This window comes from Narcine bancroftii, chromosome 2 (assembly GCF_036971445.1).
Source record: "Narcine bancroftii isolate sNarBan1 chromosome 2, sNarBan1.hap1, whole genome shotgun sequence".
In the NCBI taxonomy this organism is placed as follows: domain Eukaryota; kingdom Metazoa; phylum Chordata; class Chondrichthyes; order Torpediniformes; family Narcinidae; genus Narcine; species Narcine bancroftii.
In genome coordinates, this window is record NC_091470.1 from 102,235,241 (window position 1) to 102,259,578 (window position 24,338).

Here is a 24,338-nt window from a genome sequence, read left to right on the forward strand (position 1 = left end):
ACATCGATGTGACCAATTATTAGACTAACTCAGTAGAAATTTGGAAACCGGAGCACTTAGAGGAAACCCACGCAGTCACAGGGAGAATGTACAAACTCCTTACAGACAGCGCCAAATTTGAACCCAGGTCCCTGGCGCTGTAATAACATTGTGCTAACTGCTGCACTCACTGTGCCTCCCCAATTTTGATCTGTGTAAATGGTACTGATGGACAGTTTAATGTTGCAAGTTTGCTGCCTTACCATTCAGTTTTTCTCCAAAGAGACTGAGAAACACTGTGAAGTTCATCGGTCCCTTTCCTTCCTTCAACATTTCTTCCAGTTCTTCATCCTTTACATTCACCTTACCTAGAAATATATTCATTCAGGTTCATGTTTAAATCTCTTTAAATTAATGGACTGCTGTGTAACAGTGTCAATTACTGGATAATTCAGTGCCTCCTTTCCCAGGAGAGATCTGACTGCTGTGATTCTGAGACTTCAGTGGAGAGATGATGAACATGGTCACTTACCCAACTGCATGAAGGTCTCTTTCAAATCCTGCTTACTGATGATCCCATCACGGTTCTGATCAATGCACCCAAATGCCTGTTAAATTACGAAAGACACAATAAATAACTTGATTAATTTTGCCTGGGGAATGTGATGACTTTCAACACTCATGGTTGATACTTGATGCAGTTTCTGAAACCAATTCTCAGTGAAACTGTTCCATATTGCCCAATGCTTGCTGAAATTGGAGGGGTGGGTCAGTAAGCTTGCAGATGAAAGGTGGAGGTGCTGAAGATGGTGTTGAAGGTTGTTGTAGGTTACAACAGGATATAGGCAGGATCAGAAGTGGGAGGAGAAGTGGCAGATGGAGTTGATGAGACTGAGAGCAATGAGACTGAACACAATTCGATCACAGCAGAGATATTTTGTTTACCCACAGGGGTCTCATTCACACACAATTAGACAAGGTACTCACAATGCACTCGCATCGGACACAACTTGCTACTAATCGTGGAGCGATAAGCACAGTGAAAAGACGCAACAAACGGTACCCACCACCCCTTGATCTGGTGTAGACCTGGCAGCCCGTTTAGTTATAAAAAGTGTTTACAGATATTGTCACAAAACAGGCACAATAGTGATTCTGGGCCTGCACTGCAATAAGTCTCCAACCCATTACTGGCACACGCCTTGCAAATGACTCCAGCGTCGAGCATAACTTGCAACCTGGAGTGGAGCTCATGTTTGTTCCCAGGGGAAAAGAGAGAAAACTGCTGCAGTTGGTGGGCGTCATACTGCAGCTGGCTGGGGGGACCAGCTAAGTTGTGTCCAAATAAGGCAAGGAATTCAGAAACAGGCCCTTCACCCCAATTTGTCCATGCTGATCAAGTTCTTTACTTGATATAGTCCCATTTGCCCTGTATCCCGCTAAATTTAAATGATGCAATTGTTTGCACCTCAGTTACTTCCTCTGTTTCCAGTGACCTACCACCCTCTGTATGAACCCTTAGTCTCTTTCAAATCTTTTCCCTCTCACTTGAAATCAATAATGTCTGGTTTTAGACCCTCATTCCTTGGCAGAAAGTCTTTATGACCGATTTCCTTGCCTCTGCACCTAGTTGTTCCAAAACTAGGGATTTAGTGAGCATGTAAAAACACAATGCTGGAGAAACTCAATCAGGTCAAATAGTGTACTTTATTTCGCTAAGATAAAGATACATAACCAACATTTTGGGCTTGAGCCCTTCATCAAGGTATGAGCAAAATGTAGACAGGTGCCCAAACAAAATGGTGAGGGTGGGGATGCAGGGGAGGAAGTAATAGATGGATAAGGGAGGGAAGGCACACCAGCAAACAATGGGAGGGGAGATGGCTCTGTGAATGGAGAGGAAAAGGGGTAGAGAGCTGGAGGAAAGGAGACAGGAGGATGGAGGAATGGAGAGTGGTCTATCAGAAACAGTAGATGATGTTAATGCCATCTGGTTAGAGAGTGTCCAGATGGAATATTAGGTGATGCTTCTCCAATGTGCAGTTGGCCTTGGTTTGACAGTACACGAGGCCCTGGACATGGACAGAAGGTGCACAAGCCTGGTTCATATCTCAGATCCTATCTTCCTTCACCTATTACCTCATGTCTGTGTGACTGTGCTCCTTCCCCCCAACCCCACACACATTTTGTTTGGGACCCTGCCTACATTTTGCTCATACCTTGATAAAGAGTTCAAGCCTGAGACATTGGTTATGTCTCTATCTTTGCTGTAAAAAATACACTGTTTGACCTGCTGAGTTTCTCCACCATTGTGTTTTTACTTTAATCATGGTGTCTGCAGATTCTCGTGTCTTATTCTAGTTAGTGAGCATGTGCATTAGCAGAAAGGCCTTCCTGGCCCATAGACAACGCACAGTATATTGTTGCGACTGGCAGCTACCGCTTCAGAAAAACTAGCTACTGAAGGAGAAACAACATTTCAGCCATTCAAAATCATTCACATGTTTACATGACGGGCCCCTCAACCTCTACCACCATGTCGGACAAAGTCAGCAATTGCATAGGATCCCAGCCTTGGAATTATATCATCACTCCTTTATCATCGCTGGTGTAAACCTTAAAGGTACCTACTTCACAAATAGCGTGCCACCATACTTCAAGTCCCGTCTGCAAAGACCAAATCTCAGAAATGCATCAAAAACCATTCTCTGCTCCTGTTTATTCTTTTGGCATTTGTTTTAAATCTATTTCCTCCCAGTTCCAATCAACTTTATCTGGTGTCATTTTGGGAAGATCTCAATCAGATATTAAATAAAATAACGGAAAACAATATCCCAAAGAATCCAGAGATCTTTCTCCTAAGTAACATAAAAAACAAAGAATTTGGAATTGATTTGGAGGATGCACAAAAAAGATTTGTTAAGATAGCTCTAGCCGTAGCAAAAAAATGTATTATGTCAACCTGGAAATTGGAAGATAATTTGAAAATACAACAATGGTATATAGAAATGAATAAATGTATTCCATTAGAAAAAATAACATATAGTTTAAGAAATAATATTGAAATATTCGAACAAATATGGGAGCCTTATATTAAACACAATAGCGAAAACCTACCGGGGACAATCACTACCTAAGTTAACGGAAGGAAAAGGAAATGAAAAGAATGGACTTAGTGGAATTTCTGGTATATTTTTATTGAATGACAACATTGTCTGACTGGTTTAATGTATCCTAGATTTTATACCTTAAATGGATGGGAGGGGGGAGGTGGGGAGGGTGGGAGGGGAGGAGGGAGGGGGGGGAGAAAATGACATTGTATATGTGTGAAAAGGAAAAAATGTGTATCATGGTTAATGTGATTTATGGTGTGAAAAATAAAAAATTATAAAAAAAAACTTTATCTGGTGTCATAATTTTATGTCATAATCATAGCTGATGGCTGTAAAGATCTTTGTACTATGGCTAAAATGTATGCCTCAACAAGTTCAAAGGTGGCTTTTGTGTGTGTTAACATTATTGGGTATTGATGTATTTTTTTTTCTGCAGTTCCAAATTCTTTTTCGGACAGAACAAATTTAATTCAGTTCAATTTATTGCAAACTGAATATCGTCATCTATTGCATGCAGTGCTCCAATTATGGTCTCCTCTACATCAGTCTGAGAGATCATTTTGTTGAGCACCTTGGCTCTGTCAGCTGCAATAGCATGCATCTCCCAGTGGCCACCCAATTTCAATTCCCTGTCTCATTCCCTTGCTGGCATGTCTGTCTATGGTTTAATTTACTGCCCTACTGAGAGCACCTGCAAATTGGATGAAGAACACCTCATCTTATTAGCCTGGCAACTTAAAACAAAACAAGCTAAAACAACTGTATTGGCATCAAGGAAAAAGGACAAACAAATTACATATAATCCAATGGAGATTAATGAGAACTTTAAGGAATTTTATGAACAATTATACCAAACTGAGAATGAGGGGAAAGATGATAAAATAGAAGAGTTTTTAGCTAAAATTGAACTGGCGAAATTGCAAGAGGAGCAAAACAAACAGATAAAACCATTTGAAATAGAGGAAGTACAGGATATATTAAAAAAGCTGCCGAACAATAAAACGCATGGAGAGGATGGATTCCCAATAGAATTCTATAAAACATTTAAAGAGTTATTAATTCCTCCTCTCCAGGAAGTAATGAACCAGATAGAAGAAACACAAAACTTGCCAGATTCATGTAAGACAGCAATAATTACAGTAATACCAAAGACAGGAAAGGATCCACTAACATCAACGTCATATAGACCAATATCTCTACTTAATTCAGATTATAAGATAATAGCAAAAGTATTAGCAAACAGATTGGCGGACTGTGTACCAAAAATAGTAAAACAGGATTAAACTGGATTTATTAAGAAAAGACGAACAGCAGATAATGTCTGTAAACTTATTAATCTAATTCATGCAGTTCAAGGAAATAAGATGCCAACAGTGGCTGATGCTTTAGATGCAGAAAAAGCCTTTGACAGGGTAGAATGGAATTATTTATTCAAAGTATTACAGAGGTTCAATCTACCAGAAAAATATATTAATTGGATTAAAGCATTATATAATGAACAATTGGCGAAGGTGACAGTAAATGGATATGTATCAAACCAATTTAAATTAAGTAGGTCAACTAGGCAGGGATCTCCACTATCTCCCTCACTGTTCGCTTTAGAAATAGAACCATTGGCAGAACTAAATTTAAATGATGCAATTGTTAAGAATAGAAAATAAAATAAAAGGGATAAAAATAAAGGAGAAGGAGTATAAAATCAGTTTATTTGCAGATGACATCATAGTATACTTAACAGAACCAGAAATATCAATAAAAGAACTACATAAAAAATTGAAGGAATATAGAGAAATATTGGGGTACAAGATCAATGCAAATAAAAGTGAAGTGATGCCAATGAGTAATGCAGATTATACAGAATTTAAAAAAGAATCACCATTTAACTGGCAAACACAAGCAATCCGATACCTAGGTATTAGATTAGATAATAATTTAAGCCACTTGTACAAATTAAATTATCAGCCACTAATAAAGAAACTGCAGGAAGACTTAGAACATTGGAAAGAATTACTGATAACATTGATAGGGAGGGTAAATTGCATTAAAATGAATGTCTTCCCAAGGATACAATACTTATTTCAATCGTTACCAATTCCTTTAACAGAGAAATTCTTCAATGAACTAAAGAGAATAATAAGGAAATTTTTATGGAAAGGGGGGGAAACTGAGGATAGCATTAGATAAATTAACAGAGAGGTACAACCAAGGTGGTTTGCAGTTACCAAACTTTAAAAATTATTATAGAGCAGCACAATTAAGGTATTTATCAGATTTTTATCAGACAAGGGAAAAACCAGATTGGACTAAGATAAAGCTAGATAAAATAGGGGAGAAGGTACTGGAACATATACTTTATAAGTGGGATGAAAAGCTGGTGCAATATAAAAACTCACCAGTACTGCATCATTTACTCAATATATGGAAAAAGATTCACTTAGAAAGGAAAAAAACAAATTAGCAACTACCAAAATTATTATTGATGCAAAATCAGCTAATCCCTTTTACAAAAGATAACCTTTCCTTTAGGGAATGGGAGAGAAAAGGAATTAAAAGAATAGAAAATTGTTTTTTGGGAAATAATTTATTAACCTTTGAACAAATGAAGTACAAATATGGAATAACTCATGGTACAATGTTTGCATAACATCAACTGAAAGCCTACTTAAAGGATAAATTGGGAAACAGACTGAGATTACCAGAACGAAGCAGCTTTGAATATGTGATTACAGACACAATGATAATAAAAAGATTTATAACGAACATGTACATCAAGCTGCAAGAGAAGGAAAATGATGAAATAAGCTATGATGAAATAAGCCAGAGAAAAATGGGAAAAAGAGTTAAACATAAAGATAAAAATGAAACGTGGGATAAGTTATGCTCTGGAACTATTAAGAATATAATAAACACAAGGTTACACATGATACAGTATAATTGGTTACCCAGGTTATTTATCACGCCCCTAAAGTTTAAAAAATGGGATCCAACATTATCAGATGGATGTTTTCGCTGTAAGAAGGAAACAGGAACAACAGTACATGCAATTTGGGTATGTGAGAAAGTGGAAAAGTTTTGGGAAGATCTAAATCAGGTATTAAATAAAATCACAAAAAGCAACATACCAAAAAATCCAGAGATCTTTCTTCTAAGTAATATAAGAAGTAAAGAATTAGGCCTCAAACTGGATGAAGTGCAAAAAAGATTTATTATGATAGCAAAAAAGTCAACTTGGAAATCAAAAGAGAGCCTAAGAATACAGCAATGGTACATGGAAATGAATAAATGTATTCCATTGGAAAAAATAACATATAATTAAAAAAATAAAGTCACATTATTTGAACAAATTTGGAAGCCGTACATGGAACATAACAGAGAGGGCTTGCCTCGGACCTCCACCCCTTAAAATGATAAGAAGACAAAATGACTTGATCCAGTGTGTAAAAGTAGATGACACGTTTTTCTTGTTTATTTTTCATTGTGTGATGACATTGCTTAATGGTTTTATTGTATTGTATATGTTGAATGTTTAATGGGTTTGGAGGGGGCTGGGAAGGGGGGAGGGAAGGTAGGGGGAAAAAAGGGGAGAAAATGCCACTGTGTATATTTAAGAGGGAAATGTTTGTATGTATTTTGATTGATATGGTTCACAGTGTGAAAAATTTAAAAAAAGAACACCTCATCTTCTGTCTGGGCACCCTCCAACCGGATGGCATTAACATCAACCACCAGTTTCCATTAGCTCACTTCCCCCTTCCTCTTCCCCATCTTTCCCTTTGTCTCCTTTCCCCCAGCTCTGCTTTCACAGAGTCAAAAATACCCCTTTACCCCAATCCTTTCTCACCTTTCCTCTCTCCTGTCCTATGCCTATCCAATTAACACCTTTTGTTTTTTGGTCCATACTCCTCCCCTGCCCATTCTTCCCTTCTCCCCATCGCCAGCTTTTTACTCCTACCTCAAAGAAGGGCTCAGGCCCAAAACGTTGGTAATGTATCTTTACCTCCTATGGACACTATGAGACCTGCTGAGCTCCTTCAATATTTCAGTGTTGATATAACATCATTCTAGACACCCATTAAACCAACGGTCCTCAACCTTTTTTTTTACACATTCACATAGGATGCCATTGGTGCTTGGTGGTGGGTAAGATGGTGCGTGAATGGAAATAAAGGTTGAGAACCGCTGCATTAAACATTTCTCCTGATTTAACTTCAATGTATAAGTATTAAAAGATGATTAGATCAACATAGTATATGATTCACCCTGTTAACTGATTAGTCAGTTTCATGCACATGCCTACCATCTTCTGACCATATAAGTAAAAGAGGAGATGTGCAGGTATGCATTCAAGAGTCACAAAATCAAAGAAGGATATTAGGTTATGGAGTCTAAATTCTGGATCTCACCTCTTTAAACTCCTGAATCTGACTTTGTTCAAACATGGAGAAGACGTTGGATGAACTCCGTTGGGTATGTTTGGTTGAACCTTTCCTTGCTGTTTTCCTGCTAGCCTACCAAAGAGGCAGAACAATGGGGGAAGATATTAAATTGTAATTTCTGCAACTCTCACTCATTGCCAAAAATAGTACAAGTTATTGTGAAGCTCTGTTTTATAGAAACAAAAGCATGGAATCATTTTAAAACTGATTTTAAAAGAAATACTAAGATCAGTTCATTCTTGTCATTCTACCATTTTTTAATTCAAAGAAAACATGGTTTCTTTAGCAGTTAGCGCAATGCTATGGCAGCTCCAACAATCCAGATTTGAATACCCCACTGTAAGGACTTTGTACGTTCTCCCCGTGTCTGCGTGCGTTTCCTCCCAGCCTCCAAAAGTATATAGGGGTTGTAGGATAATTGGATGAAATTGGACAGCACAGGTTTCAATGGCTGGAATCAGCTTCTACTGCGTTGTAAATAAAAAATAATGAATTTAAATTGCCACCTAAAACATGCGAGTTCTTTAGCCAAATGTGGTCTGCGGGATCAGAATCTAATGCTCTATTCCTTTTTCCACAGTCCTCTAACCTGGTCTCCTGCCTGTTGTAGACAAACAGCTATCCCATCCCAAGAACTCCATTACAGTTCAAGAACCATCAGACATTGGTGAGGCCAAGTTTGGATTATTGTGTGAAGTTTTAGCCACCTTATTACAAGAAAGATATCAATAAGATTAAAAGAGTGCAGAGAAGATTTTATAGGATGTTTCTGGGACTTCAGAAACTGAGTTACACTTTATTCCCTGGAGCGTAGAAGAATGAGGGGAGATTTGATTGAGGGGAGGTATACAACATTATGAGGGGTATAGATAGAATAAATGCAAGTAATCTTTTTCCACTGAGGGTAGGTGAGATACAAACCAGAGGATATGGGTCAAGGGTGAAAGGGGAAAAGTTTAGGGGGAGCACTGGAGGCCAACATCACACAGAGAGTAGTGGGAGTGTGGAACAAACTGACAGCTGAAGGCTCAAATGTGGGCTCAAATTTTCAGAGAAGAAAAATTTGGACAGGTACATGGATGGGAGGTGTATGAGGGCTATGGACTGGGTGCAGGTCAGTGGGACTCAGCAGAATAATAGTTCAGCACAGGCTGGAAGGGCTGAAGGGCCTATTTTCTGGACTGTAATGTTCTATGGTTCTAGGTTCCTATTCTCTAGAGCAATTTATATAGTTTCTTTTTTTTTGTTCTAATATTTTGGTTCTCACTCAATTCATCTCCACTGATTACTTTATATGTTACCTAAAAATTACATTGAAATCTATTGTGTTCTAATAAGTTAAGGCGGTTCTGAAAATTGCCTTCCTCTGTCAACCTTCTGATCTGCTGCATTTCGCTGTGGTCTCCTCTCCATCTGAAAGACTGGTCACAGACTGGAATATTGCTTCGTTGAGCACCACAGGTCTGGCCACTGCAATAGCGGTGATCTCCCAGTGGCCACCCATTTTAATTCCCCATATCATTCCCATCTGTCCATGGTCCCATGCACTGACTGACTGAGTCCACCTGCAAATTGGAGAAACAGCGTCATCCGTCTGGGCACCCTCCAAAGTGATGGCATTAACATCTTTGATGCCTGTCTCCTTTCTCCCAGCTCGTGCTCTCTCTCTCTCTCTCTCACCCTCTCCCTCTCTCCCTCTGTCTCCTTTCACAGAAACAAAATCAATTCTCGCCTTTCCTCTTATCATACTCAATTAATACCTTTTGAGTGTTAGTCTGGACTCCTCCTTCCTACCCCATCTCCATTCTCCACCCTTAATCTCTAGTCTTTAATTAAAATGCTTGCCTGATTTTTGTTTATACAATACCTTGAGGAAGGGCTCTGACCCAAAACATCAGTACTATATCTTTCCCTCCTCTGGATGCTGCAAGACTGGCTGAGTTCCTCCAGCATTTCTGTGTGTGTTTTACACAACCTGATATGATTAGCAAACAGTTTTTCTTTCATTGTCTGTTATCTGTTGTCAGTGGACTGGCAGATTATATCACGACCAGACAATGTCAATATCTACAACTGCTGCCAGTTTTTATCCTGCAAAGAGCTCAGTGCCAGTTTACTTTTGTAAATCTCAGCTGGTTCTCTGTGATGCAAGACTGAACACAGCGGTGAGGAAACAGATGATAACCTAAATCCAATGTCAAACAATAACCTGCAACAAACTGTTATCTAATATACCAGAATTTTTTTCTCTCCATTGGAGTCTCCAATGTTTCTCATAAACATTCTTCTGAGTGGAAAGGTGGTCTTAACATTGTATGAAAGCTACAAGTTTGCGTCACTTAACATTTGTTCAGGCAACGTCCAACTGTATGTATGTCTGTAGTCCTATAATTATTCAGTTACTGCAAGCAAGTCAGCGGCAATTTAGAAAAAGTGATCACTAGCTATAAGAAATTATATACCGTTACCCAAACTGATCCGACTGCCCTGCTCTCTCCCCACAACCCAGTATCAGTCCCAACTAATCCCACTGCCCCGCTCTCTCCCCACTGCCCTGAGTTGATCCCCACACTGATCCCATTGCCCCACGATCTCCCCGCAGCCCTGTATCAGTCCACACACCACTGCCCCGCTCTCTCCCCACAGCCCTGAGTTGATCCCCACACTGATCCCATTGCCCCACGATCTCCCTGCAGCCCTGTATCAGTCCACACACCACTGCCCCGCTCTCTCCCCACAGCCCTGAGTTGATCCCCACACTGATCCCATTGCCCCACAATCTCCCCGCAGCCCTGTATCAGTCCACACACCACTGCCCCGCTCTCTCCCCACAGCCCTGAGTTGATCCCCGCACTGATCCCATTGCCCTGCGCTCTCTCCACAGCCCCATGTCAGTCCCCACACTAATCCTCACATAGCATTGTATTTTCCTCACATTGATCCCTCCTTACAAATAAAAAGTTTACAGGTACACTATAACTTTGCTAAGTATATAATATGGTGTTCGCAAAACATCCACATCGCACAACACCCAATTTCACAGAACGTATCGTGAACGTTAAGCGATGCATATCTGTAGTGGAAAGTTAAGAACATACATTGCAAAATTTTAAAACTGCCAAATAAATCTGTTCATATTTTAAAATAAATATATTGCATTCTACTGTCCAACTAGGGTAGCAGTTAGCGCCACACTATTATATCGCCAGCAAACCCTATTTCGAGTCCAGCACTGCCTGTAGGGAGTTTGTACATTCTCCCTTTGACTTCGTGGATTTCCTCTGGGTGCTCTGGTTTCCTCCCACTCTTCAAAAACTTATGGGGTTTGTAGGTAGTTTGTGGTATTTGGGTGGCATTGACTCATGGGCCAGAAGGAGCTGTTACTGTACTGTAAGTCTAAAAAAAATTGAACTCTCATCAACAATTTGTATGTATAGTTGCAGTTGTAAAACATCCCAAAGTAATCAAATGAGATTTATCCAAAAAAAATCATAATTGAGCCATAGAACTTGATCAATGAATCATTTTTAAATTTACATTTTTTAAAATTTAGACATACAGCACGGTAACAGGCCCTGTTAGTCCACGAGCCCAAGCCGCCCAATTACATCCAATTAACCTACAACCCCGCGAAGTTCTGGAGGGTGGGAGGAAATCAGAACCCCTGTGAAAAGCCCATGCAGACACGGGAAGAATGTACAAACTCCTTACACACAGCTCAGGATTCAAACTCCTGTCCTGATCGCTGATGTTGTAACAGTGTTATGCCCAACCATGTCACATCTTTGGGGAGAAGAGATTTAGGGAGGGAATGACACAATTTAAGGCCCAGGCAACTGAAGGAAAGACTACTAATAAGGGAGCAATTAATCATGTGTGTATAAGAGGTCGCAGTTGGAGTGGATCAAGATTTCAGTAATAGGACTCCAGGTGGTTGAAAACTAGAATGGAAGGAGACCATAGAATAAATAAACCACAACGTGATTGAATAAAAGAGCAAGTTGAATAATACAAGTTCTATTAATTAAAATTAAATGTTTTCTATGCACAAAAGAACCTGATCTGATCTGCACAACCTCTTGCAGAATGAAAGGAAATCCCGTTGACCATAATTAAAAATTTTCACAAAAGACGAATTTTTGCCATTTCATGTACAAATGATCTTACCATGATAATGAGAGAAAGGACTGAGAGAGGCCGGTTGGCCCCCTTATTGTTTGTCATTCAGTGGGATTATGCCATCTTACACTTGAGCATCACTTTCTAGCACTAACCATACCTTATTCCTTTAATAATTGATCAATTGTTGTCTTGAATGTACTTCAGCTACTGAGCCTCCACATATTTTGTGTAGTAAATTCCAAAGATGGCCAAAATTTGAATCTCTATCCTGAATGGTCAACCTTATCTTAAGATAATTACCCCAATTTTTAGACACTCCAGCCCATGGAGATTTCAACCCTGCATCAACCATCAATCCTGCATCCACCATCAACCCTGCATCTACCATCAACCCTGCATCAACCATCCACCCTGCATCCGCCATCAAGCCTACATCTGCCATCAAGCCTGCATCTACCATCAACCCTGCATCTACCATCAACCCTACATCAACCAACAACCCTGCATCTGCCATCCACCCTGCATCTGCCATCAAGCCTGCATCTACCATCAACCCTGCATCTACCATCAACCCTACATCAACCAACAACCCTGCATCTGCCATCCACCCTGCATCTGCCATCCACCCTGCATCAACCATCCACCCTGAGTCAATCATCCACCCTGCATCTGCCATCTACCCTGCATCTGCCATCCACCCTGCATCAACCATCCACCCTGCATCAACCATCCACACTGCATTAACCATCAAGCCATGTAAGAATTGTGTATTTTGAATGAGATTACCTTTAATTCTTCTGAACTCAAGGAGAGTTACAGACTCTCCCTTCTTTAAAAGACCATAAGACGTAGGAGAAGAAATAGGCTAATCAGCCTATTGAGTCTGCCCCATAAGCTGACCCATTTCCCCATTCAGCCCCACTGCATGCCCTTCTCCCCATTTGATGTCCTGGCTAATCAAGAACATATCAATCTCTCTCTTAAATATACCCAATGACCTGGCCTCCACAACCTCCAGTGGCAACAAATTCAACAGATTCACCACCCTTTGGCTAAAGAAATTCCTCTATTCTTAGTGGACACCATTCGATCCTGAAGTTGTGTCCACTTGATATAGACTCTCCCACAATGGAAACAACCTTACTCTGTCCATGCCTTTGAACATTCGATATGTTTCAATGAGATCTCCCTCAGTCTCCTAAATTCCAGTGAATACAGGCCAAGAGCTGTCAAACACTCTTCATAGACAGCCCTTTCATTCCCGGAATCATCCTGGTGAAACTTCTTTGAACCCTCTCCAACGTTAACGCATCTTAAATGAGGAGCTCAAAACTGTCATATGTCAAAGTGCATCCCAGGAATGAATCAGTAAATCTTGTCTACACTTATCTGATCACAAATATTCACTTCCTTAGGTAGGGTGACCAAACCAATACACAAAATTCCAGAAGCTAACCTCCACAGAAATAGAAAACAAATTCCTCTATTCTTGCACTCAAATCCACTTCAAATAAAGACAACATATCTCTTTTTTATCTTCAGTAACTCATGTATAAGGTCATTCACTTCCCTCTGAACAGAAAACATTGCAACATCTCGCCATAAGACTACAAGTACAAGGAGCAGTAGGCCATTCAGCCCATCAAGTCTGCTGTCATTCCATCATTAGCTGATTCATTCTCCCACTTAGCCCCTCTCCCCTGCCTTCTCCCTATAACTTTGATACCCTGACTATTCAGATATCTAGCAATCTCTGCCTCAAATACATCCAAAGGGGGAGTCACGTGATGGAGTAGTGGCCGGACGGTGAACTCCAGCCCTCTCCAGAAAAGTCAAAAAAAACAAATAAAAACACAAAGGCACAGAACTAAATGTTAAAGAAAAGTGAGTATGAAGGTGGAAAGAAGATGGCGACAAAAAAAGAAAAATCGAAATCAACGGTAAGAAGAGAGGAAGAGAAGACAACGGAGGAAGAAGGAGAAGGCCTTACCTGTTCGAAGAGGCCCGCGGTGGAGAGAGAAACCCGCTCCCTCAGGTCGGTAGAAAGTGGACTACAAAAATGGCTCGTTGAGCCGAGTAAAAGTGCGCAACCGCGCATGAAAAAAAACACACAGACGGGAGGGGTGACCAGCTGGGGAGTCGATCTCCACAGCCGGCAACGACAGCTGCAAAACACCTGCAGCAAGAAGAAAACACAGAAGACAATGAAAACAAGAAAGAAGAGAAGAAAAGGGCAACAAAGAAACAACAGATGGCCAACCCAGAGGAAGAAGAAGAGGAAGAGTACAGTGAAATAGAAGAAGAAGGGAAAGGCAAGATAAAGGATATACTTTCTCTTATTAAAGAATACATGGAGTCATTTAAAGAATGGCACACACAGGAATTTAATAATTTAAGAAGAAGAATAAACAACACAGAAGAGAAAATGAATAAAATAGATATGACCTTAACAGAAATGGGAAAGAAAATGGACAAGATGGAAGAGCGGGAAGCAGCAGTAGAAATGGAGGTAGAGGACTTAAAAAAGAAATTAGAGGAATCTAATAAAAAAGTTATAGAGACACAAGAACTGTTAGCTCAGAAAATAGATATAATGGAAAATTATAACAGAAGAAATAACATAAAGATAGTGGGCCTTAAGGAAGATGAAGAAGGCAAGAATATGAGAGAGTTTATAAAAGATTGGATCCCTAGGATCCTAGGATGTCCAGAACTACAGCAAGAAATGGAAATAGAAAGGGCACATAGAGCATTGGCCTTTAAACCACAACCACAACAAAAACCAAGATCTATTTTAGTAAAATTCCTAAGATATACTACAAGAGAAAAGGCACTGGAGAAGACAATGGAAAAAGTAAGAGAGGGCAACAAGCCACTGGAGTACAAAGGGCAAAAAAATCTTCATTTATCCAGATATAAGTTTTGAACTCCTAAAGAAGAGAAAGGAGTTCAATACAGCAAAGGCGATTTTATGGAAGAAAGGGTATAAATTTATACTAAAGCATCCAACTGTATTGAAATTATTTATTCCAGGAAAACAAAACAGACTATTCTCGGATCCAGAAGAAGCATGAAAATTTGCAGAACAATTACAAAATAGACTGAGGGATGAAGACGTGTAATGAGAGTAAAAATGACCACGATTTATATGTATGTGGGTAAAGAGGTATAAGTGTGTATATGTATAATGTGCATACGTGAATGTATCCGTATTTAGAGGAAAATATAGATAGTATAGACAAGAATTAATAAGGGAAGGAAATGGAATAGAGGGAATAAGGAGGGAACTAAAAGAGTGACCTTTGTTACATATGAAAAGTGAAATCTTTTCTGGGGGGGGCTGGGTGGGGAGGAGTTGCGGTCACTGCAAAATCAGCTGACGCTTGCGAGTGAATTCGCAAACCCAAATGGAGAGGGGAGATGTGGTTGTCCGACAAGGGATAAAGGACAACTCAGGAGGGGAAGGGGAGATTGGGGCTAAAGAAGTTTTAAATAGGAGAATAAGGAAAATGTTTGATGTTTTAGGAATGTTGTCTTATAAAGGGTTTAAAATAAGAAAACAGAAATGCAAAAGGAGGAAAGGTAATGATGGAAAAACGGAAAGGGAAGATAAACAAAGTATAAAATGGCTACGTTGAACTATATGACTTTAAATATTAATGGAATACATAACCAAATTAAAAGGAAGAAACTGCTAAATTTACTGAAAAAAGAAAAAATTGATATAGCATTTGTGCAAGAAACACACTTAACTGAATTGGAGCACAAGAAATTAAAGAGAGATTGGGTAGGACATGTAACAGCAGCATCGTATAATTCAAAAGCAAGAGGAGTGGCTATATTAATTAATAAAAATGTGCCATTTAAAATAGAAGAGGAAATAATAGATCCAGCAGGGAGATATGTAATGATAAAATGTCAGATATATTCGGAGTTTTGGAATCTACTCAATGTATATTCACCTAACGAAGAAGATCAAAAGTTTATGCATGATATCTTTTTGAAGGTAGCAAATACGCAAGGGAACATATTAATAGGAGGGGATTTCAACCTGAATTTGGATTCAAATATGGATAAAACTGGGAAAAAAATTAACAGAAAGAACAAAGTAACCAAATTTATAATTAAATCAATGGAAGAAATGCAACTTTTGGATATATGGAGGAAACAACACCCAAAAGAAAAGGAATATTCATATTACTCGGCTAGACATAAAACATACTCAAGAATAGACCTATTTTTGTTATCAGCTAGTATGCAAGATAGAGTAAGAAAAACAGAATATAAAGCTAGAATACTATCGGACCATTCACCCTTAATATTGACAGTAAAGCTAGAGGACATCCCTCCAAGAATGTATAGATGGAGATTAAACCCCATTTTACTTAAAAGGCAGGATTTTAGAGAATTTATTGAAAAACAAATAAAAATGTATTTTGAAATAAATACGGAATCAGTGGAAGATAAGTTTATACTATGGGATGCAATGAAAGCATTCATTAGAGGGCAAATAATAAGTTATGTAACCAAGATGAAGAAGGACTATAATCAGGAAAGAGCAGTTGGAAAGGGAAATAGTAAATATAGAAAAAAAATTAGCAATGAAGGAAGATACAACTAAAAGAAGAGAATTGGCGGATAAAAAAATAAAATATGAAACACTACAAACATATAAGGTGGAGAAGAACATAATGAAGACAAAACAGAAATATTATGAACTGGGTGAAAAAAAGCACAAAATCCTAGCATGGCAGCTTAAGACAGAACAAGCTAAGAAAATGGTATTGGCATCAAGGAAAAAAGACAAACAAATTACATATAATCCAAAAGAAATTAAGGAAAACTTTAGAGAATTCTATGAACAATTATACCGAACTGAAAACGAAGGGAAAGAAGGGAAAATAGATGAATTTCTGACTAAAATTGAACTACCAAAACTACAAATAGAGGAACAAAATAAATTAACAGAACCATTTGGAATAGTAGAAATACAAGAGATAATTAAAAAATTACCAAATAATAAGACACCAGGAGAGGATGGATTCCCAATAGAATTCGACAAAACATTTAAAGACTTATTAATTTCGCCCCTCCTGGATGTAATCAACCAGATTGATGAAACACAAAGCTTACCAGATTCAAACAGCAATAATTACAGCAATACTAAAGCAAGGGAAAGATCCACTCTCACCAGCGTCATATAGACCAATATCTTTACTAAACACAGATTATAAGATAATTGCTAAACTATTAGCAAACAGATTAGCAGAGCATGTACCGAAAATGGTAAATTTAGACCAAACTGGATTTATCAAAAAAAGACGCACAACAGACAATATTTGTAAATTTATTAACTTAATTCATGCAGTAGAAGGAAATAAAGCACCTACAGTAGCAGTTGCTTTAGACGCAGAGAAGGCCTTTGACAGAGTAGAATGGAATTATTTGTTCAAAGTATTGCAAAAATTCAATTTACCGGAGAAGTATATTAATTGGATTAAAGCATTACATAAGGGACCATTAGCAAAAGTGACAGTAAATGGACATGTATCAAAGCAATTTAACTTAAGCAGGTCAACGCGGCAGGGATGCCCACTATCACCTTTATTGTTTGCGTTAGCTATAGAACCACTAGCAGAATTGATAAGAATAGATAATAATATAAAAGGAATAAAAATAAAAGACAAGGAATATAAAATCAGTCTATTTGTGGATGATGTTATAGTGTACTTAACAGAACCAGAACTATCAATAAAAGAATTATATAAGAAATTGAAGGAATATGGAGAAGTGTCGGGTTACAAGATAAACGTAAATAAAAGTGAAGCAATGCCTATGAATAATGCGGATTTCTCAAAATTTAAGAAGGAATCTCCATTTAGATGGCAAATGCAGGCAATAAGATACCTAGGTGTACAAATAAACAAAAATCTCAGCCAACTATATAAACTCAATTATTATCCACTAATGAAAAAATTACAGGACGATTTAGAGCATTGGAAAGATTTGCCACTAACACTAATAGGAAGGATAAACTGTATTAAAATGAACATTTTTCCAAGGATATTATACTTATTTCAGGCATTGCCAATATAACTGACAGAAAAATTCTTCAAGGAGTTGAAGAAAATAATAAGGAAATTTTTATGGAGAGGGGGGAAACCGAGGATAGCACTAGATAAATTAACAGAATGGTATAAACAAGGAGGCTTACAACTGCCAAACTTTAAAAATTATTATAGAGCCGCACAATTAAGATACCTATCAGATTTTTATCAAACAAGGGAAAAACCAGACTGGATGAAATTAGAATTAGATAAAATAGGGGAAAAGATACCTGAACACATATTATATAAATGGGATGAAAAATTGGTACAACAGAAGTTCTCCAGTATTACATCATCTCCTGAATATTTGGAAGAAGATTCATGTAGAAAGAAATAAAACAAATTATCAATTACCAAAACTAATATTGACGCAAAACAAGTTACTCCCTTTTACAATAGATAACCTTTCCTTTAGAGAATGGGAAAAAAAAGGGATTAAAAGAATAGAAAATTGTTTTTCAGGAAATAGATTCTTATCCTTTGAACAAATGAAAGATAAGTACAATATAACTCAAGATACAGCGCTGGCATATTACCAATTGAGATCCTACTTGAAGGATAAATTAGGAAGCAGTTTGAGTTTGCCAGAGGCAAGTAACCTTGAATATGTGATTACAGATACAATGATAATCAAAAGATTTATAACAAATATGTATATTAAACTGCAAGAAAAGGAGAATGAGGAAACAAATGGTAAAACTAAACAAAAATGGGAACAAGATTTAAATATAAAGATAAAAAAGGAAACATGGGAGAAATTATGTTCTGGAACGATGAGAAATACAATAAATACGAGGCTACGTATGATACAATATAACTGGATACACAGACTATACATTACACCTCAAAAGTTAAATAAATGGGACCCAACAGTATCTGATAGATGTTTTCGATGTAAAAAAGAAATGGGAACAACAATTCATGCAATCTGGACATGTGAGAAAGTAGAAAAATTTTGGGAAGATCTCAATCAGATATTAAATAAAATAACAGAAAACAATATCCCAAAGAATCCAGAGATCTTTCTCCTAAGTAACATAAAAAACAAAGAATTTGGAATTGATTTGGAGGATGCACAAAAAAGATTTGTTAAGATAGCTCTAGCCGTAGCAAAAAAATGTATTATGTCAACCTGGAAATTGGAAGATAATTTGAAAATACAACAATGGTATATAGAAATGAATAAATGTATTCCATTAGAAAAAATAACATATAATTTAAGAAATAATATTGAAATATTCGAACAAATATGGGAGCCTTACATTAAATACAATAGCGAAAACCTACCGGGGACAATCATTACCTAAGTTGCTGGAAGGAGAAGGAAAGAAAAGAATGGACTCAGTAGAATTTCTGGTGTATTTTTGTTGAGTGACAACATTGTCTGACTGGTTTAATGTATCCTAGATTGTATACCTTAAATGGATGGGAGGGGGGGGTGGTGGGGTGGGTTGGGAGGAGGGAGGTGGGGGGGAGAAAATGTCACTGTATATGTGTGAAAAGGAAAAAGTGTGTATCATGGCTAATGTGATTTATGGTGTGAAAAATAAAAAATTTAAAAAAAAAACATCCAAAAACCTGACCTCCATAGCCACAAATGGCAGCAAATTCCACCGCTCTGACTAAAAAAATTCCTCCACATCTGTTTTAAATGGGCACCCTTCAATCCTGAAGTTGTGCCCCCTTTTCCTCGACTCCACTACCATGGGAAACCATGTTGCCACATCTGCTCTGTCCATTCAAAATGCGTACCATTTAGAAGATACTCTGCCCTTCCTTTTCCTACCAACATGTAGATGTGACAGAGAAAGTCCATCGAATTTTCTAATTACTTAGTCTAATACAAGATATTTAAAGGATGACTTCAAATTTTCCAATCTTTCAGTGTAAAAATTGCTACATATTAGAGCTGTCAAAAAATATTAGTGATCAACAGCCATAGAGCAGGTAGTGGCAGTCAGTCTTAGGGTTATTAAAAGAAAATAGGTTCTGTTGTAAATAATGATATGTCTATTATTTTAATAAAGGTTCTCTTGTTTGATTCCGTACAATTAGCCTTGCAAGATTTCACATCACCCAGACATAACCATTCTTTCATTTGCTCTAAAAACGATAATAGTCCAAATACTATAAACAGAATTCATCAAGGATTTTGATTAATATTTTACCGTGTTTCAGTGAAGATTATTTAATCTTTTAAAGAGGGAGAATTTGATACAAAAAGTGGAAGAAATAGTCAAGAAAAGCAAACATGCTTCATATGAAAACATCTCGTAAATGTTTTAGTCACGTTTGATGCAGACTGTTTGCCACAAGGAACAAAAGCTGTTGGTTAAAGGAGCTGAAGGGAGAACAAAGCACTTTATCACTTACCATTTTGCCTAGCCGATGTTGAATCTAGTGTGAGTTAGGTCACATTTGATCTATATAGTCCTCTTTATCTCTTTGTTCCTAAAAATGGACACATGCTGATGTACAGACCTTACATGGAAACATGCAACCCAGTATCTGACCGACACAGGACTGTGATAAAATAGTCCAGAGAGTGTAAAGAGGGCTGAACATTCCAGAGAATCATTAAACCTTTAGGTCAACATTTTCAATTTAGTGTACTATTTACATGGGATGATTTGATTAACTGGGATCCTATTTAACTGTCCAACTAGTTCTGTGTACCACTTGATGCATTTGAACTATATTCAGCATCTTTTATGTTATACAGTGGTACTCAACCTTTTTCTTTCCACTTTAAGTAATCCTTTCATCTGTGATTAGTAAGAGATGGCTTAAGGTTGTATATGAGTGGGAAGGGAAGGTTGAGAATCACTGCTCTAGACCCGATTGTTACTGAAATATTTTGCTGTAGAAAAATTGTCATTCGCCCACTTCCTTTGGAGTTATGAAATTGTGCACATAACGAGTCAATAAGGGACAATTAAAACAGTGATTTTCAATTTTTTTGTTTCCACCCACAAACTACCTTAAGCAATTCCTTACTGATTACTGAGCACCAATGGCATAGGTAATATTTAAAGTGATGTGTGAGTGGAAAGAAAAAGGTTGAGAACCACTGTGTTAGAACCATAGAACACTACAGCACAGAAACAGGCCATTTGGCCCATCTAATCCATGCCAAACTATTATTCTGCCTTGTCCCATTGACTTGCACCCGGACCATAGCCCTTTACACCACCCCATCCATGTACCTGTCCAAATGTTTCTTAAATGTTAAAATTGAGCCCTCATTTACCACTAGCAGTTCATTCCACGGTCCCACTACTCTGTGTGAAGTTCCCTCGAAGCATTTCCCATTTCGCCCTTAGCTAATGACCTTGTTCTTGTTCCGCCCATCCTCAGTGAAAAAAGCCTGCTTACATTTACTCTGTCGATACTCTTCATAAATTTGGATACTTCTATCAAACCTCCCCTCATTCTTCTGCACTCCAGGGAATAAAGTCCTAACCCTTTTAACCTTTTCCTGTAATCATGATGAATTATGAATTATTATGAATGTAGTTTGCTTTTTCAGACCATCTAAAACTTTGATCCAGGTCTTTCTGATTCATGTTTTTAATGATGATATGTTTATTGTCATACACATTGTACAATGTACATATGCATTGTATATTCTTGTTTAATGTAGGCCCCGGTCCGGGCGAAGGGTAGACGGCGGCGGCCCCGATACGGGCAGGAGCAAGGGGGAGACGGCGGCCCCGGCCTCGGTCGAGTGAGGCAGGCGGAGGCCCCGGTCCGGACAGGGAGTGGGAGGCGGCGGCCCCAGTCCGGGCACAGGGAGAGCAGCAGCGGCCCCGGCCCCGGTCCGGGCGAAGGGTAGACGGCGGCGGCCCCGATACGGGCAGGAGCAAGGGGGAGACGGCGGCCCCAGTCCGGGCACAGGGAGAGCAGCAGCGGCCCCGGCCCCGGTCCGGGCGAAGGGTAGACGGCGGCGGCCCCGATACGGGCAGGAGCAAGGGGAAGACGGCGGCCCCGGCCTCGGTCGAGTGAGGCAGGCGGAGGCCCCGGTCCGGACAGGGAGTGGGAGGCGGTGGCCCCAGTCCAGGCACAGGGAGAGCAGCAGCGGCCCCGGCCCCGGTCCGGGCGAAGGGTAGACGGCGGCGGCCCCGATACGGGCAGGAGCAAGGGGGAGACGGCGGCCCCGGCCTCGGTCGAGTGAGGCAGGCGGAGGCCCCGGTCCGGGCAGGGAGTGGGAGGCGGTGGCCCCAGTCCAGGCACAGGGTGAACTGCGGCGGCCTCGGCCCCGGTCCGGGCAGTATGGACCGACCTAGGAGGGGAGGCAGACCCCTCCAGCCCGGGTAAGAAACCTGCATAGGAGAAGGCCACTCCGATATAAAACCTATGACCCAAGGACCTCGCTGCCACGTCCCAGCTTGCTTGGCCACGGCACACGAACCATGGGTGTAAAGGGTGGGGCCAGTACTGCGCGCACTGCACTCCACCTAAAAGCTCCTTTGCGCAGGCCCGAGGACAGGTCCACGTCCTCCCCCTCAACGTCCTCCCCCTCCACGTCCTCCCCCTCAAAAGATGCTCACAAACTCAAGCTAGCATGCTGGAACATCAGAACCATGCTAGACAAGACTGACAGCCACCGACCTGAACGTCGGTCTGCCTTCATTGCACATGAACTCCTCAGACTTGACATCGACATAGCCGCTCTCAGTGAAGTCCGCCTGGCAGATGTAGGCAGCCTCCAAGAACGCGGCGCGGGCTACACACTCTACTGGTCTGGCAAGCCTTCGGATAAACGACGCCTATCTGGTGTAGGCTTCATGGTCAAGAGCTTCATTGCCTCCAAACTCGAAAACCTTCCGACAGGCCTCTCGGACCGAATCATGTCCATGCGACTCCCACTTCAAAACAAGCGTCACATCACCCTCATCAGTGTCTATGCTCCAACCCTCCAGGCGGAACCAGCAGAAAAGAACAAGTTCTACACCGACCTGCGCAACCTCATCCAACGTACCCCTACAGCCGACAAGGTTGTCATCCTGGGCGACTTCAACACTCGTGTCGGCAAAGACTCAGAAACCTGGCCAGGAATCCTGGGCAAGCATGGCGTCGGCAAGTGCAACGACAATGGGCGCCTCCTGTTGGAGCTCTGCGCAGAACAGCGGCTTGTCATTACAAACACCCTTTTTCAGCAGAGGGACAGCCTTAAGACCACCTGGATGCATCCCCGATCCAAACACTGGCACCTCCTGGACTACATCCTGGTGCGAGAAAGTGACAAACAAGATGTGCTCCACACCAGGGTCATGCCTAGCGCGGAATGCCACACTGACCACCGGCTGGTTCGCTGCAAGCTCAACCTTCACTTCAAGCCAAAGCCCAGGAACAATAAAGCCCCCAGAAAGAGGTTCAATGTTGGAAAACTGCAGTCAGACGAAGCGAGAGGAAACTTCCAGGCAAACCTCAAAGCAAAGCTCGACGTTGCAACCCGCCTCACGGACCCGTCCCCTGAAACCCTCTGGGATCAGTTGAAGACTACCATACTGCAATCCACTGAAGAGGTACTGGGCTTCTCCTCCAGGAAAAACAAGGACTGGTTTGACGAAAACAGCCAGGAAATCCAGGAGCTGCTGGCAAAGAAGCGAGCTGCCCACCAGGCTCACCTTACAAAGCCGTCCTGTCCAGAGAAAAAACAAGCCTTCCGTCGCGCATGCAGCCATCTTCAGCGCAAACTCCGGGAGATCCAAAATGAGTGGTGGACTAGCCTCGCCAAACGAACACAGCTCAGCGCGGACATTGGCGACTTCAGGGGTTTCTATGAGGCTCTAAAGGCTGTGTACGGCCCCTCACCCCAAGTCCAAAGCCCGCTGCGCAGCTCAGACGGCAAAGTCCTCCTCAGCGACAAGATCTCCATCCTCAACCGATGGTCAGAACACTTCCAATCTCTTTTCAGTACCAACCGCTCAGTCCAAGATTCCGCCCTGCTCCAGCTCCCTCAACAGCCCCTAAGGCTAGAGCTGGATGAGGTTCCCACCCTGGATGAGACATATAAGGCAATCGAACAACTGAAAAGTGGCAAAGCAGCAGGTATGGATGGAATCCCCCCAGAAGTCTGGAAGGCTGGCGGCAAAACTCTGCATGCCAAACTGCATGAGTTTTTCAAGCTTTGTTGGGACCAAGGTAAACTGCCTCAGGATCTTCGTGATGCCACCATCATCACCCTGTACAAAAACAAAGGCGAGAAATCAGACTGCTCAAACTACAGGGGAATCACGTTGCTCTCCATTGCAGGCAAAATCTTCGCTAGGATTCTACTAAATAGAATAATACCTAGTGTCGCCGAGAATATTCTCCCAGAATCACAGTGCGGCTTTCGCGCAAACAGAGGAACCACTGACATGGTCTTTGCCCTCAGACAGCTCCAAGAAAAGTGCAGAGAACAAAACAAAGGACTCTACATCACCTTTGTTGACCTCACCAAAGCCTTCGACACCGTGAGCAGGAAAGGGCTTTGGCAAATACTAGAGCGCATCGGATGTCCCCCAAAGTTCCTCAACATGATTATCCAACTGCACGAAAACCAACAAGGTCGGGTCAGATACAGCAATGAGCTC

The 24,338-nt window shown here is 40.4% G+C and overlaps 1 protein-coding gene across 1 annotated transcript in view; it reads right to left on the reverse strand.

The window, feature by feature from the left end:
• Window positions 1-264: 264 nt before the first annotated feature.
• gck (glucokinase (hexokinase 4)) overlaps window positions 265-24,338 on the reverse strand; it is an 83,626-nt gene continuing 59,552 nt past the window's right edge. The window contains exons 11-13 of the mRNA XM_069917740.1: window positions 7,496-7,600; window positions 512-587; window positions 265-347 (exon numbers count right to left, since the gene is read on the reverse strand). Coding sequence (XP_069773841.1) covers window positions 533-587; window positions 7,496-7,600 — 160 coding nt within the window. The 3' untranslated portion in view covers window positions 265-347; window positions 512-532. The remainder of the gene's footprint in view (window positions 348-511; window positions 588-7,495; window positions 7,601-24,338) is intronic.